The sequence below is a fragment of the Lithobates pipiens genome, unplaced genomic scaffold, assembly GCF_037356315.1.
Source record: "Lithobates pipiens isolate NorthernLeopardFrog02 unplaced genomic scaffold, aLitPip1_a1.2 Scaffold_22, whole genome shotgun sequence".
Classification (NCBI taxonomy): Eukaryota; Metazoa; Chordata; class Amphibia; order Anura; family Ranidae; genus Lithobates; species Lithobates pipiens.
The window spans coordinates 126128358-126147718 of record NW_027507784.1 but is presented as its reverse complement, the minus strand read 5'-3'; the positions used below and the strand labels follow the sequence as shown (position 1 = coordinate 126147718).

At 42.8% G+C, this 19361-nt stretch overlaps 1 protein-coding gene across 8 annotated transcripts in view; it reads right to left on the bottom strand.

Annotated features, from left to right (window-relative positions):
- Positions 1-19361, bottom strand: part of AGAP1 (ArfGAP with GTPase domain, ankyrin repeat and PH domain 1) — a 601134-nt gene that overhangs the window by 183518 nt on the left and 398255 nt on the right. For all 8 annotated transcript variants that reach the window (XM_077448231.1, XM_077448233.1, XM_077448232.1 and 5 more), the window contains one exon: positions 15472-15564. In XM_077448231.1, the coding sequence (XP_077304357.1) occupies positions 15472-15564 (93 nt within the window). The remainder of the gene's footprint in view (positions 1-15471; positions 15565-19361) is intronic.

Genomic DNA, 19361 nt, shown 5'->3' with positions numbered 1-19361 from the left:
TAGTGGACCAAAAGGGAGCAAATAAGAGAAGTTATGTTAGGGATTGCATACATAATGTGTGCCACCATAGGAAGCCACTTCCTATGGTGGCACACCTGCAGGCTTGATCCCGGGCCATGCTGCCTGCATCCATAGACACTGACAGCACGGCTTGACCCCACTTTTCGCTCCTTCATTGCAGGATTTAACTGACAGAAGCAAATGGCTCCCACTGCCTCAGCAAGGCCCGTGAGAGTTAGGAGAGCCACTACAGATGGGCACAGCGCTGGAGTGAGTGAGAGCTTAGGTAAGTATAAGGGGGTGAGAGGGCGCTATTTTTACCTAAACGTTTTTTACCTTAACTCAGGGAAAGCATTAGGTAAAAAAAAGGTTAGACTTAAAAATCATTTTAAGGCCCCTTTCAGATCAGTGGACCAAACGGGTTCGCTTGTCGCATCCAATCCAATGCTAAAAATAGACTTATGGGGATGCGTTTGCCATCTGTCCAGTGGATTGGATGACAATCGGATGGAGGTGGACATGCAGTGGGTTTCCATCCAACTGCCCCATAGAGGAGAACAGGCTGTGTCCGTTTCCACTCTGCATAGCATAAAGCCCAACTGTAGCCCCAACACCCTTGAACTGCAAGGGTAAATTGTTAAAGTGGTCGTATAGTCAATTTTATAACTTTTACCTATAGGTAAGCCTATAATAAGGCTTACCTGTAGGTAAAAAGAATATCTCCTAAACCTGTACGGTTTAAGAGATATTCCCCTCGCAATGAGCCGCTGACTGCAGTGGCGCATGCACACGGGGGATTCTCAGCTGAAAGCCTGGCAGATGCAGGACTTTGCCGGGAAGAAGTCTCCCGCGTGCATGCACGGGAGTGACAACATCGCAGCTCCAGCCACTCACAGCGCTGGAGCTGTGATACCTGAAGACACACCGAGGCAACATGTAAGCTACTTCGGCATGGACCAGGTGAGTTACCGATGCCTCGTTCTAAGGTAAGTATTTCGTAATGAGCTAGTATGGGGTGCATACTAGCTCATCATGCCTTTTGCCTTACAGGTGTAGAAATATTTTTTTGGGGGGAGTATACAACCGCTTTAAGTATCTGTAAGATGCTAGCACCTCCAGCCACACTCCAGCCTCCTCAGCGTATCATTCATCGTTGATGTCCTTGGATGGTACATGATGATGCTGAGGCTCTGCCCACAAAATGGAGCTGGGTGGGGGAGAACACTGGAGCTGGCCAGAGCAAGGGATCATGTAAGTGATAGATTCTCCATCTCTTCTTTAAACAGAACAAGCCATTAACTCCTGCAATGCAGTGGGTCCCATTAAAAAATAGTGGATTTTTTTTTTCCTGCAGTTGGGCTTTAATTATTTTGTTTAATATAATTTTAGACAGAGTGGGTTAATGATTCCCAGTCATATTTTAAATTGCTTTCTGGTCCCTCTATAGAGATGCTGGCTAATTAAAAAAAAAAAGAAATAAATTAATCACAGTGACATTGTTTTCACGGGGCAGAAAAGGAAAGGTATTCTTGAGTGAGGGAATAGGTAGCAACAAACCAGTGGCTGAGATTCTAGCATTCTCATAACCTCCCTGGCGGTATGATTCAGTCTGGTTTTAGGTGCTGAAAGCGGTACAATTATTTTGCATGGAAATTTGGCGTTTTATATTGTAGTCCTGTAATTCTTAGGAATAACCCCCTAAATCTGTTCAAACCAGAGTCTAGCAGAAATCCCGGGTATGATAAAGTTTATAATATAATAAATAATAATAAAAATTATTCAATAATGTAATCAAATCCTAAAACACTGAAAAAGGGACACTTTTTGGTTGCTATGGACAATCTCCAAATTTCAGGCAGAAAAAAACAGTATTTATAATATAAAAGTGCATGCAGGGCACTGTACAGACCACTAGGGACAAAGGGGGTGTGTAATTTTTAATACAGTACTTTAATCTGTAAGATTACAGTGCTGTGTGTGTTTTGTGTGTTTTTACTTTTTTAAATTTGCCGCCGTTCTCCGCTCCCGTGCGCCGTAACGTCGCAGGGAACAGAGCTCGGCGGCATTCGGCACTGTGAATCGAGCGGAGGACGGCTCGATCACACAGCGCGGAGGACATCGCTGGATCCATGGGACAAGGTAAGTAACTCTCCCTGTGTCCTCCCTGTATCCAGCGATGCGATCCCAAGTCTGGCTCAGGGTTACCGCTTCTGTTAGTAAAATGCCAACCCGAGCCAGACTCGGGATTACCGTTAGGGGGGTTAAGCTACAAAAAAAAGCATTATTGTAATAATCTAGGTGGGGAAATTCCACCTCACTTCCTGTCTTAGTGACATAGAAACAGTCCTAGTGTATGGGAACCTTTCAATTTAAAACAGCCACCACAAAGAGTGCAGATTATGGTACAAGTGTTTGGAGCAATGTCGCCATGAATCAAGTACAAATAATCACACTGACAAATAGGGGTGTTTAACATTTTTGCACATTCTTATATTCTCTTTGGAAACAAAATTGAGAGGTCATGTGTCTAACAACAACGTGAAGGCTCGGTTCACACTGCTGTGACCTCAAAGTCACGTGGCTCGATTGTGACTTCTGCAATTTAAAGTGATTGTAAACAATCACCTTGTAAAAAAAAAAAAAACATTCAGTTTAAAATATAAATGAAAGGCAAAACACTTTTGTATAGATATAAAAAACTAAAAAACATTATAAATACCTTTTTAATAAGTGATCACATTTTCTCAGTTCTCAGCTGCATAAGAGCTGGGGGGAGAAGAAGCAGCAGCACACTAAGCTTCCCAGTGAATGGCTGTGCAGCAGGGGTGTGCAGCAGGGGTGTTTCAGGACAAGTCTGATCATTGGAGGAGAGCAGACCGAGTTCCCTGTATAGCTAGAGAACCCAGATTATTCTGCTACTAATGACACCCATGATGACCACGGGTGTGTATTCCTGCTTAGTGTGGTTGGTTTGTACCAAGCCTGCCAATAGTTCGATTGGCTAAATGGTGACCAGGTGTGGGCATCTGTATTGAAAGAACTCAGATTTTTCTGCTACTAATGACACCCCTGATGACCACGGGTGTGTACTCCTGCTTAGTGTGGTCGGTTTGTAATAGGAAAGAGGAGGGACTGGCAGGAACACCAGGGATTTCATGCACCAAAGTTGCAGAAAAGTAGCACAGGTACCTTTTTGGTATTGCATTAAGACGGCACCTATTGAAATGAATGTGTTTTGACTTGTCATGAGACTGGGGGTTTATTTACTAAAGACAAATCCACTGTGCACTACAAGGGCAGTCACTGTAGATCTGAGGGAGACATCCAAGGAAAATAAAAAACAGCATTTTTGGATGTACACGATTGGATGACAGAAATCAGCAGAGCTTTCTCTCGTTTCAGATCTACAGTGACTGCACTTCCAAGTGCACTTGTATTTTACAGTGGATTTGCCTTTAGTAAATCAACCCCCTATGCATGCCGCAAGTCAAGTTGCAGGGGTGTGAACCGGGGCTAACAGAAGTAGATCACCAAAAATGCACTGAGCAGTAAATGTGCATTTGGATTAACAAGAAGCTAACGTAAGGACGTAAACATTGATGCCCGTGTCTGTGGTCATCTTAATAGGCAGAAAAAGAGTATTCATATATAAATAGATCATAGGTTTACAATTACAAAAAAGGCACCAAAGCTGAACTTTCAGAATAAAGGAAGGATAATAGCTATTGATTCCCCAACATGCTAATAGGTGTGGTCTTAAAAGACGTGGACATGACTCTTGAATATACTGATGAGTGGAAGTAGAATGTAGACAACAGTTTCTTGTTAGGGCAACTCCTCCAGTGATGCAATAAACGCAGTCTTCCCATGGTCCTCACGAGGCCTTTGCCCTGAAAATCAATTTATTCACATTCCCCACAAAAAGAACCAGCCCGTTACAATGACAAACACACAAAGCTCGTTCGTAATTAGCACTTAATTAGTAGCAGGGAACAGATGTTGTTAGAGCTTCAGCAGCTACACAGGTTCTGTAAACAATGCTTATAAATCTAAATGAACGTATTAAGCATGATGCGCCTGTCAGCGGAGCCCAGAAAAAATATGGAGGAGAATGAACAGCAATGTGTAGATTAACTGCGGCGCATGTCAAGAAAGCGGCGCGTCTCTTTGTTTATCAGCACAATGGCATAACTCATTAGAAGGCCACACAGTAATGCACCATCCCAAAACTCAAATCCATACACAAGGCATTGGTTGGTTGATAGATCAACTTCCTTACAACCAAGCCTGCCAATAGTTTGATTGGCTACACGGTCACCATGTGTGGGCATCTGTATTGAAAGAACTCAGATTTTTCTGCTACTAATGACACCCCTGATGTCTCCCAATGCCTATGGGAATCACATCAGTGCTATCTGTGGGGCGAAAAGAAACACCACACAAAAAGCAGCGAATGTCTGAAACCACTTCACTATTCTCACAGTTACAAAAATAAGAAATCGCACACAAACAACCTCTAGTCACTGCACAAGTAGCAGAACTGAAGCTCCTCCATGACCCAATGCACAAGCTACTATTGTCCAAAACTAAGAGATCCAGGCTCCTTTCTCCTTGCAGCTATTATGATTTTGGTAATAAAGCAGACAGGATATTAGATAGATCTCTACCATAACCTCTCCCCAAGGCAATAAAGGTCATAAATCAACAGATATGGGCAACGGTTACAACTACTCACACAGCTAAAGCTTTACTCACACTGGTGCGCTAAGGTTTGGCCGCAGTGCAGGTGTATCCACATTTTTTGTGTGTTTTACCTGTTGTCCCACAGACTTCTATTAAGTCTACTTTTTAGCTGCATTTTCTAAAAAGAACACAAAAGATGCATCATGTGGGACTTTTGGTGCGCTTTCATGAAACAAGGCAAAACATGTTACCTAATAGAAGGCTATGGGACTGCAGCTAAAACCATGGGTAAAATGTACAAAACTGCAGCTACACCCTCACTGCAGCCATACTACCAGTGCGCACTAGTGCGACTCCAGCCTAACGCCACAAACTTCTGATCAACTGCCTTCTGCCATGGAACTCTCTCTGTCCAAGCGAAACCTGCAATTTAGAAACCTATTTCTAAAGACCCGGAAGTGGCATCCTTAAAATCCATACCCTCAGACAAAGCCCCCAGCCCAAATGAAATCACCCATTTATACTTCAAGACCTTCCAACAACCCCTAGCTAATTGGTTCACTAATGCCTACAATACAATCCTGGCAGGACAGCCCATCCCAATGAATACTGTCCATGCGCACATAGCTGTGGTAAAAAAAGGAAGACCCTTCCCTATGTGCAAGCTATAAGGTTCGATTCACATCTATGCATGTTGCTTTTTAGCACTTCTGCAGTGCTTTCCGCGTTTTTATTGCTTTTTGTTTTTTTTGGGGGGTGGGCAGGGACATTGTGGAACGTATTGTTTGGCAGATTTAAAAACGCAAATCGCGGTAAAAAACACACTACATGCTTATCTGCATCTTCACCATTAAAACGTATTGAACCAAAAAAAGAACCGTTTTGCATTTTAAAAAAAAAAGTCCAGACCCTTTCCAAAAATGCAGAGGCAGAAGAATGCATTGATGTGAACATGTTCCATAGGAACCCATGTTAAAAAAAAAAAAAAAAAAGGCCCTGCATTTCTGTAAAAAGAGTGAAAAAAACGTATTGGTGTGAATGGAGCCTAAGCCAACCTTCTTAACCTTCTTTCATGAATCAGGTTTACATTCACTTTAGGGCAACACTCCTCCATGTAGGCCTGGGGGGCATCATATACAAATGTAATGGGGCCTATACTCGACACCGATGGCACCAGCAAAAGTTAACAAAGCAATCTCTCCTGGCTTTATGTTGTCCAGTGGCACTTGACAGGGCTGTCCCCTCTCCCCTTTAACTTGAACCCTAATGCTTGGGTTCCTGCTAAACATCAGGGCTGCATAAAGTCTCAGTATACACTTTTCTCTATTTTATAAAAACAAGAGGTATTTATCCCAGCCTTACTATCAGAAATGGAAACATATTCAACCTTACCCAATTACAAAATTGATTTGACAAAGTTAGAAGCCTTAAATATTAATATCCCCCACCGTGTAGGAAATGCTCCATCTGCCAGACACTGGTGTATGCTGGGACATGGCGGCCATCTTGCTGGTGGGGACTGCTGTTTTGAGAAACAAACGTGTTTTTATTTTGGAGCACATGAATTTATCTCTATTTTACCTTTATTAAAAGCTGCGTGTTATACTGCACCATGAGGTCCATTTCTCTATATTCACATGGGATGGAATCATTTGTGGTGACCGTTGCTGGAGCGTTTTGAAAAGGAAAGTTGAAAACAGGGGTTGTTGCATCCATATTCTGGCTTTCTGTCCCTGACCCAGATGTATGGAATTTGAAGGGCTTCCTATACTATTCAAATGCTGATGTGGCCTTTGTAATGAGGGTCCACTAAGGAGGGTAGGCGGCTGGGTGATCAGGTGCCGGTGATGGTTGATTGCTCTGTTCACCTTCTGTTAACCATCTGATCATTGTATACAACTATTTTATTGTCGTTTTCTTCAATATCATGCTATCTGCTGTTAATTTGATTATTTTATTTCAAGTGTGGTTATAAGTGAACCAGTTATTTATTTTAAATAGAAATGGAAGGCAAAGCATTTGTTTATATATAAACACAATTTTCCCCTTTTTTTATAAGTGATCACACACCCTTTGTCCACAACCGCATAAGGAGCAAAGAAAACTAGGGGTGGAGAGAAACAGCATTACACCGGTCTTCCCAGTGACTGTTTGTGTGTGTGTGTGGGGGGGGGGGGCATGTCAGGATAACTCTGATCATTGGAGGAAAGCAGACTGAGTACTCAGCACAGCTAGGGGACTGACCACAATGTGTTCTTCTGCTTAGTGTGGTCATTTATTAATAGGAAAGCATAGGGACTGGCAGGAACACCAGGGATTTCACACATAAAGGAAGCAATACAAATGGAACCGGATACTTTCTTATACAAATACATGGTACAGCAGGCACATATCAGGAATATGAAATGCCGTTTGTATATTCTTTAAACTCTCACCTTGTAACTGTAGAAAAAAAATGGTCTGGTTTTACATGGGATGCAACCAGAGGTGTAGGCAGAAGAAACATATGTACAGCACATCACTGATTACATTTTCATCATTATCTATAATGGCTACAAAAAAATTATAAATGACCACGAGTGTTTCTAGTAACAAGCTGCTGATGCACAGTCTCTAGTCTGAAACCTCCCACTCACATCATGCTACTTAGACACTTCTTAATTCTACTTGGTAACGACCCAGATCATGTCACAATGTCTTCATTAAATGATGTCATTATTTAGCCATTATAAGGCTCTCAACCCACACGCTGCAAATATGGTCCAACGTATGTCTACTTTTAGGTAGAGAAAGATGGAAACACCACAGTAGTGCCATGAGAGTGCGAGCCGCACGAGATGCACTGACCTAATTACATTTAACCCCTTCATGACGATTTCATAGTGGTCACCAAAGCATATTTTGGCGTTTTGTGGTGTGGAGTCTGGACTGCTATTAACTTTAACCACTGCTTTGTGGGACCATATTGGGTTTTCCCTTGGCAACATAATTTCAAAATTTGAATAGAGAATATGATAGCGCTACTGGAAACTACAAATGATGATACTACCAATAACAATGTGCAATAAAACCAAAAACTGTATGTGTTGAATAAGTAGTCCAATAATATGAAAATAGTGATGAAAAAAAAACTAAAACATAAAAAAATATATAATATAAAAAGGATAACGAATAATCTTCTTATATAAAATGACAATCTGTGATAAGCGCTCCCTTCTCCAGGTGCAATGGCAGCTCACCTCCTTCCTAGACCCCGATAGGGCTAAACATGCTCAGAACTTATAATGGTTCTCATCTGCAAATGGAACCTCTTTGGTCTCTATTAGTTCCTATGAAGTCCCTGCAGGGATCAAACACGCTCTTGCACCCCGTATACCTCTAATATTTCCTCCGTTATTTTCACCAGCAACTCCAATCCAACATGAAAATATAAAGTGTTACAATAAGGCAGTACCGGGTGTTAAGTGGAATGAAACCTCACCACCCCAGCGTCATACCTTATACTCAAATTTATTTATATATAAAACAGAGCAATAAAATTCAACAGGTCTCGCATATGTCACTGCCAGGCTCTACCTCTACACGTTACGCTACCATCCTCATAGATTCATCTGGAGGGCATAACACTTGGTACTGCACTATTGGAAGCACTTTATATTTTCATTTTGGCCTTGCTGGTGAAAATAATGGTAGGAAATATTAAAGGAAAAGTATATGGGGTACAAAGAGTGTTTGATCCCAGCGGGGTCTTCATAGGAACTAATAGAGACCAAAGTTTAGCCATTTGCAGATGAGAACCATTATACGTTCTGAGTGTGCTTGACCCTATCAGGGTATAGGAAGGAGGCGAGCTGCCACTGCACCTGGTAAAGGGAGAACTTGTCACAGATTGTTGTCCTGTATGATAAGCACCTCTTTGCACAATGAAATTTGAAGCACATTTTATATAAGATGATTATTCATCATTTCTATATATATTTTTATATATTTACTTATATATTTTTATATATATTTTTTCATCACAATATATTTTTTATCATTTTTTTTTTTTTATATATATATATTTTCATATTATCGGGCTACTTATTCGGCACATATGGTTTTATTGCACATTGTTATTGGTAGTATCATCATCACCATTTGTAGTTTGCAGCAGCGCTATCACATTCCCTATACATATTATCCATTGTTTTGTGAGAACATCCAGGTGATAGCAGGAGCTTTATTGTATTTGCACATTATTAGTATATTGCGTTTCTATTTCACTCATCATTCACTTACCACTAGGTGGCAGCACACAACTACAACATATCTATATATCTATCGATCTATCTATTGATCTATCGATCTATCTATAAACATTGCATTTGAAAGTTTAATTTGAATAATAAGAATTCACTTTTTTTAATAAGAATTTATATTTGGTCACTAATACGGCCAAACTAAGCTTAAACATGTTCCCACCCCCATTCTAAACCTTATACTAACTGCCCTGTAAAAGAAAAAGAGGCATAATTTAAGGCCAGCCACAGACAGAGCAAAGTTCTTTCCTGCAACCACGGGTTGCAGGAAAGAAATTTGCTCAATTTCCCCCATCAACACAGGCAGTTTTGACAGGAATCCCTACTGCTGAGCCATTGTGTTCTAGAAAAGCCACTAGCAATAATCGCATGTAAAATCAAGCAGGCTGGTTGTACCCAAGTTAATTGGGTACTTGGGTACGTTCAGCCTGCCCATACATGGTTCTGGTCTTGGCTAGTTCCTACTGAACCGGCCAAGAATCGAACCATCTATGGCTAGCTTAAGGGCGCTCCAGTTAGGTCACGCAAACACCTCCCAGCACCTTCAGGGGGAGAAGACACAGCTGACACCGGATGTCCAATAGTAAGTCTACGGGTGACATCACTGCCCAGGTAGTCCCTCCATTGTCAGCTCACTCTTATCTCTCCTGTAGCCGGCCCCTGAGGAGACCACATGACCGGACTGCCCTTAGATTAGGCAAGTATACACATATTTCCTCTACAGGGTAGTTAGTATAGGGCTTGGAATGGGGTTGGGGGTAGGTTTAGGCTTAGTTAGGTGTTGACTGGACTTCTGTTAAGATTCAAAGTGAAAATTGTTTAAAAAAAAAAATGTATTCCTGTATGTTTTAACTCCAAAAATGACCTTGCTTCTCCAGATCTCCAAATTATTTTTCTGATCTGACTGCCTGTTAGAGGGTTGCTATGGTTATTCTTCATGGCCCTCTGTATGTCGGGACCTAGCCTCCCTTTTTTGTTTTACTTGCTCCAGAAAAGGAGTAGGCACCATTAACTATGGGATTTGGAGTGTGCATAGAGCAGTGTACATGACTGCAACCAATAGGAAAGTGAGTGGGAAAAGGAGAGGTTGAGGATTATAAAAATAGGCAGAAAAACACAGCAAGAAATCATTTAATGGAAAATAGACTACAGTGCCATGAATTAGCTCATGTGTCAAACACAAGGCCTGTGGGCCAAATCCGGCCCACCAGGCCATTTCATGTGGCCCTCGCACCCAGAGCTTTTTTTCAGCCGAAAAGCTTCAGAACTCTTTCCCGACATCTCCAGTTCTCGCTCTCCGCTTCCCTTTTAGCGCTGTCACTTGTACAGGGAGATACAGGCACCGTGACAGATCGGACATCACTTGGTAAGCTGCACTGTGATTCCCATCTGTACCCAGGTGCCGTCCAATGATCTCCCAGCAAGTGAGAGCAGAGAAGTTGCCAAGGTACTAGAGCCGAGCCTGGTAGGTGAGATACGAGGAAGCTTTGTGTGCAGAGGTGGTGGATGGAGGAGTGTGGTGCAGAGGTCAGAGCTGAGGAGCGCTGGAAGTGTGATGTGGACAGCCTGTGAAAGAGCTGAACCCTGCACATTGTGCATAGCACACCTCTAAACGCTGCACTCTGTTAGTGCACCCCTGAACTCTGCATTCTGTACATAGTGTATTCCTGAACCCTACACTCTGTACATAGCGCACTCCTGAACCCTGCACCAGTGCAATTCGACCACACCCACCATTCAATGCGGTTCGGCAAGGGAGGGGGGGCCTAGTTAAAGTTCCTGCACCTATGCTCTGGGAAAAAAAGCTCTGGATAAATTTAATTTATATAGACTTACAGATACAACCGGCCCTCTGAGGGCAATCATAATGCTGTGGAGTTTGACACTCCTGAATTAGTGGGGGTACTTTCCCTTTCTTTGATGATTTTAACAATTGTATGGAACTGTGTAGCCACTACAGTCTGTCCACTGGTGGGTTGCACAGTGTCTCAGTGATCTCATTGGGAACTGCCCAGCACAACAAGAATTATTTGAAAGGCTAGTCCACCCAAAAGAGATATTTCAGCTGTAGGTGGCGTCTCCTGGCATAAATCACATGCTGGTTTTAGATCTTTCTTGGCCAGGAATTAAAATCCAATCGGTGGTCCAACGGTCCAGCATTTACCACAAACTAAACGATCAATTTTGGGTAGGCTGACGCTTTAGCACAAAATAAAATATAGATATCCACACCGACTAACAAGAACTAATTTTTCTTTGTGCCTCCTGCTCTAAACTAATAAAAGGTGATCTCTAGTTAGTTGTGATGGGTTACTGCACATGGCTGAGCCTTACATGGCTATTAAATATGCACAAATGTTCATTATATTAATAAGCTTATGCAAACAAAGCATCCAGCGCCCACGACACAAACCAAGCCGTGAAGCAAAGCGCAGGAAAACACACACACACACACACACCGCATTTAGCTCCCGCACACACAAACACACATTGTATCCAGCTCACATCCCCACATTGTTCCTATCATTACATCTAATTGGTAAACATGATTGTGGAGCTGGGAGAACAGACACTTAACGAAAAGCAACAAAAAGGGAAAAAATGAAGTGAGAGAGAGTGTGCAGACCCCAGGGAATTACCAAATCAATTAACAACTAATTCAGGATGTAATTTCCGGATTGCCTCTTAGCACAAAACTGTATCTTTAATTTCTCAAGCAATAAGCATCATCCAGAGAGAGGGCTCTAACACACACTGACGCTTCAAATGAGTTTACAAGTATCTCTTTTTGATTGGCTATATAACATTATTTTCTTCACAGTTCGTTGACACTGCTGCCGAGTGCTTGGAAAGATTTAATTATACTGGTACAATCGTTAGCAGCTTTCAGTCCCATCCACAAGGACTCGTAATGAGTCTCTGTGACTCAACCAACGCTGGGTGACCAAATTATATGCGGCAAAGTGATACAATTCCGCTCCTAATGGGAAACTGTTTATGGGCCCCATTTAATAAAGATTTGTCCCAGAGGCTCTGGCGCGAGGCGCTGGAAAGAGACGTACAAACTTCTGTCCAGAGATCTGATCTATCTCCTTTGACAGCAGGCGGGGAGCGGAGGTCTGTGGAAGGTCCTGTATCACGGCATTAAAGTGGAGCTGTCACAAAGTAGAATCGCTCAGCAATCATAATTCAGCTTGCGACAATTCGCTCAGCGGTTGTATAGATTTATAGGCTTCCCGTACCACCGATAACAATGTAACATATGATTGCAGTTAGCCACACATGTAGGCATCCAACCCCTGCGCAGTTTAGAACTAAGCTGCCATTTTTGTTTTATCAATTAAAGTTGTATTATGTGCACCAGTAAGGGCAATACAAATCCAGCATTGATATATGGTACAGCAAGCATAGACTGATACACAAACCAATAATAGAGTATAATAGTATGCTAGGTACATAGCGAATAGGATGATGTCAACACGGCAACAAAGAAACTTCATTAGTCTGAATTAAAATGCAACAGTGTAAAACACTAAAACCGCCCAAAGGTCGGTGTATACAAACAAATGTTACAGTAGGAAGAAGGCATTACATCACAGAAGTTAGAAGACAAGAAGGTAAGAGCAAGAAGTAAAAAATACTAAGCAATCTCAATAGGGGAAGACCGGAATTGAACAGGAAACAGAAAAAAAAGGGGAGGGGGTGGGGGTGTTAAAGAAAATGGTTGAGAACGCATGCATAGTTACAGTTGCTCAACCAAGGAGGCCATAAAGGTGTTTTAGTCTTGTGAGTACCGGAAATCGTGCCAGTAAAACCAGGTTTTATTGAATTGTTCCTCTTTTCATTTAAATGCGGTCGTTAATTGTTCCATCAGGTTCATTTCATTCACCACAGCTATCCATTGACCAACTGATGCGGCTGCCATTTTTAAACGTCTTTCAGGAATATGTAGAAATATACTGTATGTAAACCCAGCAGATGACAATGCATGGCACAGTTTAGGCAGAAATCAATCACGTGGTGCCTTTGCCAAACACTGTAATGCTGCGATGTTGTAGAGAACTGGTCACTGAGTATGTGGATTGTAATGTGGATTGCAAGCTTTGTGATCAAGTGCATACAAGTAAGCAAGTTGTCCACAGCGTGGAGGTGAGTGGCCATAGACATGCACACCCTGGCAGCTGATACTTCTGGAGCCACCTCGCATCTGCCAGCATGGATCTGCATGTCACCTTCCTTGCCTCATTTGTACCTCATTAACTGCCTCTGACTTAACAAGATTTATGCAAATGGCACCAGAGGAGCCTCTACCTCCCACTGCAATCAAGTGTTCTGTATGTACAGCTTTCCACAGCCAAGAGAAGCGCAACATGGGAGAGGAGAGGGACTCTAATACAAATAATACATTCACATTACAAGGTGCGTGTGTGTGCGCAAGTTTGCGTGTTTAAATATACCGTACATGTATTTATATTTGAACAAATACAAAGTAACATTAACATGAAGGCAAAATAAACAATGTACATACACAGAATAAAAATAACTGCTCAGCGGACCAGCCTTTAGTTTTTTTTTTTATACCAGGTCGTTTTGGGCACGCAGGCAAAATCGCGTGCCCCTTTGCAAATGTGCCATCAACACTTACTGGCACTCTCACGCATCTTGCAAACGTGTGCCAAAGTACCTTAGTATCATGAGTTTTGGTGAGGCATGATTTTTAAAATGATGCAGGCACTTTTTTTTTGCACGTTTCTCGCACATAGGACAGTCCACTAAAATAAATTGGCTACCCTAAACATGACCCAGGGGAACACCCAAAACATTGCGTGCACTCCATTACACTGCAAAGTTGTAAACCAAATCTGGAAACCTGCCAGACACAGGGCGTTTTTTGATGTCCCTGTCAGCACCAAACCCAATGTCCTTTAAATGAAAAAAAAAAATCGAAGGAGCAGGTGTAACCAACTGTCAGAATAGGAGGAGATTTGTCCATCTGCGCTGTTAGCATGGATGGAGGAAACTGTTGGATTTCTTTAGCTTTGATCGCAGGCTGAATGAAAGAAATTATACGTGTATGGCCAGCTTTAGTTTTCCGAATTGAATTGCATCATTGCTGTGTATATGAAAAGGGTTGAGTGAAGAGCTCAGGCTGCACCACAGCCATTTACACAATGGGGTTGTTTTACTGAAGGCAAATAGACTGTGCACTTTCTCCAGAGCTTAGTAAATGAGGTGAAGCTTCACTTTGCAAAGAATACCCAATCACAGGCAAAGGAAAAAAAAACGCATTTTTTTCTTGCACAGGATCGGATGATGGAAGTCAGTAGAGCATCCCCTCATTTACTTAGCTCTGGAGCAACTGCACTGGTTATCTGCCTTTAGTAAATCAACCACTATGTCATACCACTATTTGCCTATAGTAAATCAACCACTATGTCATACTTATTAAGCAATGACAGAATAATGCGTGTGGTTTAGGAAGAAGGATAACACATAAAGAAGATGGTAGGAGTCTCTATAAACATGCTACTAATATTTGGCAGTAGGATTATGCCTTGCATTAGAAAATACCTCTTAGCAAATTATTGACTTGAAAAGCTTTTGTAAAGTATGGCATGTTTTGATACTCATCTACTGCTCATCTACACAGCAGCATAAACCTATACAACAAAAAGCAAAACTATTGTAGAACCCTCAAAGACTCCCTGATGTCTGCCGAGGCAGGAATCACAAGTTGTATACGTGTTCCCAGCCTCGTTATAAGGCTCTTGCTTGCAATCTGGATTGACACCAAAGCATTTCCTCCTCGTTAGGCTACTAACGGCCTCTTATGGGCTAACGTTTCCAAGCCGCAGCTCCTGCTGACTCTACCTCGCCCCCCTTTTCCCTGAGCGTCACCAGAAAGGATTAATTAAGCCCGTTCATTAAAGCTGTAAACGCTCACTCGGGTAATGGAGGCCTAAATGAAACTGAACCTAATCAAAAGGTACAAGTACTTCATTAGCAAATTACAAACAGGGTCTTGCAGCTGACACGTTCAGTGTGGCTAATTGCCCGTCGGCCGTCAGAGGGGGGCTCAGATTACCAGCCAAATCAAGCCCGTACGTGGTTATCAGAGGGGGGCTCCGAATCCCCCAGCAGACAGGCGCAGAGAGGCCCAATCAAAGCATTCTGCACAAAGGCGTCACTTTGAAGCTGCCTGGGCCTGGCTGCCTCCCCCTGAACAGCTCACTTCATTAGGGCCTGTTGTCACATGGCAGATCCCCTCCCCCTCTCACACCACCTCTTTATCCTAATGATCCCATTTTAATGTGCGCAGGATTCGTGCCTAATTGATGTCAAGTGAGCAACTCTTCCACATTCAGGGAGGGGGGCATCAAAAGCGGTGCAGAGAGCGGGGGGCTCGGAGACGAGACCCCGAGCGTGGGCTCCTCTAATTACACACTGGAGCCTGGCGGAGGGAGGCGGAGGCAGGGAGGAAGCTTACCTGTTTAATTGGTATTGCTCGCCCGCTGCCGATGCTGTCTGCTCTGCTCTCTAGACCTTTCTTATCTTTGTCTGGGTCGCTCCCTTTTCGAGACTGAAAAGCAAAAGTTCACATCCCGTTAAAACCTCCACAAACACAGAGCGTCCGCTCTCCAGGCGCGCCTCCCGCCCCTCGCCACAGCAGTCTGCTTCATTTAATCTGCTGTGGACACAGAAATTAGAACAGCAAGGTTAGATTGCAAGCTTCTGCAGAAAAATAATGTCTTACCGTGAGACTTCTCTTCAGTCAGCAGACTATTAATTCACCCTTTACTGGCAAAGGGAAGGTACTGAACACCTAGAATAATTCCATCCTTCATTAAAAGTTGGATGCTGATTCACTCCATTTCCACTTTGCAATAGGGCTGCACAATTCTGGCCAAAATGAGAATCATGATTTTTTTTTTTGCTTAGAATAATAATCATGATTCTCACAGCGTAACATCATCTTTCATATTATACAAAAAAACTGGGCTAACTTTACTAAAAAAAATTGCATTTGAAAGACCACTGCGCAAATACAGTGTGACATGAAGTATTGCAACAACCACTATTTAATTCTCTAGGGTCTCTGTTATATGTACATGTTTGGGGGTTTTAAGTAATTTTCTAGCAAAAAATAAGTATTTTAACTTGAAACCAACAAATGTCAGCAAAAGGTTTAGTCTTTAATTGGTTAAACTTCCCTTCATTTACACACCGAAGGTAATTCCTTTGATCTAAAGGACAAAATGTTACAATGTTTATAGTTAGTTCCTCGGCTGAGGAATGTTGTGATTAAGGTTGAGCTCTGGCGTGTTTGCACAGCCCATGTGCAGAGCCCGCCAGGAAGTCGGCACGGCGCTGCGCTAATCACAGGCAGTGAGACACTGTCCCAATATGTGGCTGCAGAGATCGGGAAATGTCTCACTGCCTGTGATTAGCGCAGCATAGTGCCGACTTCCTGGCAGGCTCTACACGTGGGCTGTGCAATCACGCCGGAGCTCATCCTTATGCCCTGTACACACGATCGGTTTTCCCATCAGAATAAACTCAGACGGTTTTTCCGACGGAATTCCGCTGAAACTGTCTTGCGTACACACGATCACACCAAATTCCGTCCGTCAAAAATGCGGTGACGTACAACGGGACTAGAAAAAGGAAGTTCAATAGCCAGTAGCCAATAGCCTCCGTCTCTTACTTGCTTCAGAGCATGCGTCGTTTTTGGTCCGTCAGAACAGCGTGCAGAAGAGCGGTTTTACCGAAAGGAATTGGTTGCATCGGAAAAATTTAGAACATGTTCTCTTTCTAGGTCTGTCAGAATTTTCAACGTAAAAAGTCCGATGGGGCATACACATGATCGGAAAATATACGATGAAAAGCTCCCGTCTGACTTTTTCTGTCGGACATTCCGCTCGTGTGCTCATGTGTACACGGCATGTGTTGTGATACTTGGCAGATTGCCCATTTTGTGTATTTTTTGTTTTGTTTTTTTGACAGCGGTCGGCTTCAGCAGAGAATTATCTGCATAGAAACAAATCGGGAAAAGGCTTTGGCAAGATCACGAGGGGGAAATAAATCACGATAACGATTCTTAATGATTTATCATGCAGCTCTACTTTGCAGGTAATTTACTTTGTGTATTTAAAAAAGAAAAAAAAAAAGGAAAAAAAAAAAAGCTTTATACACAATTGGATGCTAGAAATGATTCATTCTCAGGGCCAAGAGTGAAAATAAAAGTATCCATTGATAGCAGATCAATCCAGCCGATTATGGTTGGATGCAGTCGTATGTTTATGTGTACCAGCTGACAAATCCAGAAACCACAATGTGATTTGCTGGACTCGTTCTCCTATCACACGGCAATCAGAAATTGGCATGGTAACGTTTTTATTTTTCAAATTGTACTAGAAAAATTAGACTGATGGGTTCCTATAGACCACAACTTCCATAAAAGATGGAATCTGGTTGCTATGGCTAAAACTGTCTTTTCATTTTCTGTTATTAGGGCAACACCCTGCATGCATTTGTCTTTGTTCGAAATTGACTTTATAATCTAGGAGTGGGGAATAGGTAAATGATAAGCTATGGCTAGGTTTACCGCTTTTAACAGGAACTACTTCATGTCAGACAACATGATCAGTTGCCTACAGTCTGAACTATCAACCACCTTGTACGCAGAAAATTTACGATCAGGGAGATAAAAATGAATAATGTATTGTATGACACAGACATTGGAGAAAGATCGGTGGTTACTAGATGACCATTTACTGATGATTCATTCAGATGTTCTTTTTGTCTAGCCAATGCCAGTATTGACAAACTGGACAATATCCGAATTCAACCCTACTACACTTAAAGTGACACACAGTCTTTTTTTTGTGTTTAAAAATAACAAACATGCTTACCTGCCCGGTGCAGTGGTTTTGCACAAAGCAGCCCCAATCCTCTTCTCGGGTCCCTCCTGCCGAGTGCCCCCGTAGCAACCAGCTTGGTATGGGGGCACCTGAACCAAGCTGCTGCTCTGTGTATCCATTCAGGCACGGAGCCATGGCTCGGCCCAGCCCCCATCTCTCCTCATTGGCTCACTGACCTTAATTGACAGCAGTAGGAGTCAACGGCGCCCACTGCTGTGTCTCAGCCAATCAGGAGGGAGAGTCTAGGACACCCAAGGCTCTCGTGCAACATCGCTGGATCGAGATGGGGTTTAGGTAAGTATTAGAGAGGCTGAGGGGGGCCTGCTGCACACTAAAGGTTTTTTTTTTTAATCTTAAAGGGGTTGTAAAGGTTCAGTTTTTTTTATTTATTTTTTTCCCTTTTTTTAAAACATACATGTCATACAGAGTGGCCCTGATCCTCCTCTTCTGGGGTCCCCTCAGCGGCGCTCCTGGCTCTCTCTTCTTCTTGAGTGCCCCGGAGAGAGGGGCACTCATTCGGGAACCCTGTGTGAGTGTGCTCCCGTGTCCTGCTTCTGTGTCTATTGACATAGAAAGCAGGACTCAGCCCCGCCTCTCGCATCATTGGATTTGATTGACAGCAGTGGGAGCCAATGGCTGTGCTGCAATCAATCTATCCAATCAGGACACAAGACACTGGCCGGAGCTGGTTTGCCCATTCCCGTCATAGGAAACACAGGGCTCGGGTAAGTGTAATGGGGGGGGGGGGTTTGCTGAGTGACAGGTGATTTTTCACCTTAATACAAAGAATGCATTAAGGTAAAAAACCTTGAGGGTTTACAACCACTTTAATGCATAGAATGCATGAAGATAAAAAACCTTCTACCTTTAAAACCACTTTAAAGTAGTTGTAAAGGCTTATTTTTCCTTAATGCATTCTTTGCATTATGGTAAAAAGCCTTCTGTGTTGCAAGTGTCCCCCCAGCCCCCCTTATACTTACCTTAGCCCAATTGTGGAAAGGGGGGTAGGGCTGAGCTGCTCTGTAGAGCCAGCGGGGGACCCCAGAAGAGGATCAGGGCAGAGCAGGCAAGTATATGTTTGCTATTTTAAAGGAAAAAAACCCTGAAAGTTTAATGCCGCCACGGGTTGCAGGAAAGAAAATTGCTCGATTCCCCCACCAGCACCAACAGGGTTGATGGGGGAATCCTCTCTGCAGAGCTATTGTATTCCCCTGGCGGGAGAATATTATTGCCACTTGCAATAAATCACATGAAAAATCCAACATGATGGTTGAATCAGACTCGGTTAAAATTTTGTTGAGCCAACAAATCCGTATATGGCCAGCTTAAAGGATAGGTTGACCTATAGTAACATGTTACACTTGTATTTAGGGTGTAACATGTTACTATGCAGCAGCCTCCCTAACCCCCTGAGACAGCAGAGAGAGTTTCTCCCCACAACCACGGTCACATTTTA